Source organism: Egretta garzetta, unplaced genomic scaffold (assembly GCF_000687185.1).
Source record: "Egretta garzetta isolate BGI_Z169 unplaced genomic scaffold, ASM68718v1 scaffold163, whole genome shotgun sequence".
Lineage (NCBI taxonomy): Eukaryota > Metazoa > Chordata > Aves > Pelecaniformes > Ardeidae > Egretta > Egretta garzetta.
The window spans coordinates 3,595,958-3,596,847 of NW_009259308.1; the positions used below are offsets into that span (position 1 = coordinate 3,595,958).

The following is an 890-nucleotide window of genomic DNA, read 5'->3' on the forward strand; positions in this document are numbered from 1 at the left end:
TTCAGTGATGGGGCAGGTCCAGCACTAGGCTAGGGGCTCAGGGTAGCAAGCATTTGGGTAGACTTTAAACAGAATATCTGATCATAGGAAGAAAATAGAGAATTTTCTTGCAAACTGGTGCTTGCAGCAGATCCTTGACCATTGGCTTACCCACAGTTTTGACTTTTCTTTGGCAACTGGTGTTTGTGGCTGCTCGAGGCAGATCTGTATAACTAATAAATGTGCTGGCATGAAAGGCAGCATCTCCTCCGGGCTGTTGGTGGCAGGTTTGCCTTGTGTAATGCAGGAGGGAGCCAGCCGTGAGCGTGCTGTCGCTTCTGTGGCTCTGAGCTGGGATGTCTCATTCTCAAACCCGACCCTGTTTTGCAGTATTGCTGGAAGCCTGGTGTATTCATACATCACTTTCACGGAGGAGCAAATGAGCAAGCAGTCCGAAGCTGGCATCAAGATGGATATTAAAGGAAAAAGCTCTGTGTGACCAGGGAAAGGCTTTTTTGGGAAGCAACCTATTTCTGTTCAGCTGATCATGGACAGAATGTGGGAAGGAATCCAGCGTGTCTGCCTTGGAGTAACGATGATGCTCTTAATTTGCACAACCTAGATTGCTGCCTTCACAATTTATTGGGAGGATAACTGACTGCACGGTGAAGAATACATCTAATTAAGTCTGATTGTGAGGAATTAATGGGTTTCTAATCATGCTGAGATTTGGCAGTAGCGATCGGCACAAGCAGCGTATGTGTTTGAATTGCAGAGGACCGTGTTGGCTCTGAGGGCCGCACCCCGAGCATCCTTGGCTGCAGCAGCCACCACCCAGGCGGTGGGCGCAGCGGGGGACGGATGCTGGGGCTGGCCCTGCTCTGTGCCTCCCCCAGCCCGGTCCCTCTGGC

General features: G+C 50.7%; 1 protein-coding gene across 1 annotated transcript in view; it reads left to right on the top strand.

Moving 5' to 3' along the window:
* Window positions 1–563, top strand: part of SLC35D1 (solute carrier family 35 member D1) — an 8,733-nt gene extending 8,170 nt beyond the window's left edge. The window contains exon 8 of the mRNA XM_035891822.1: window positions 370–563. Coding sequence (XP_035747715.1) covers window positions 370–478 — 109 coding nt within the window. The 3' untranslated portion in view covers window positions 479–563. The remainder of the gene's footprint in view (window positions 1–369) is intronic.
* The last annotated feature ends 327 nt before the right edge of the window (window positions 564–890 follow it).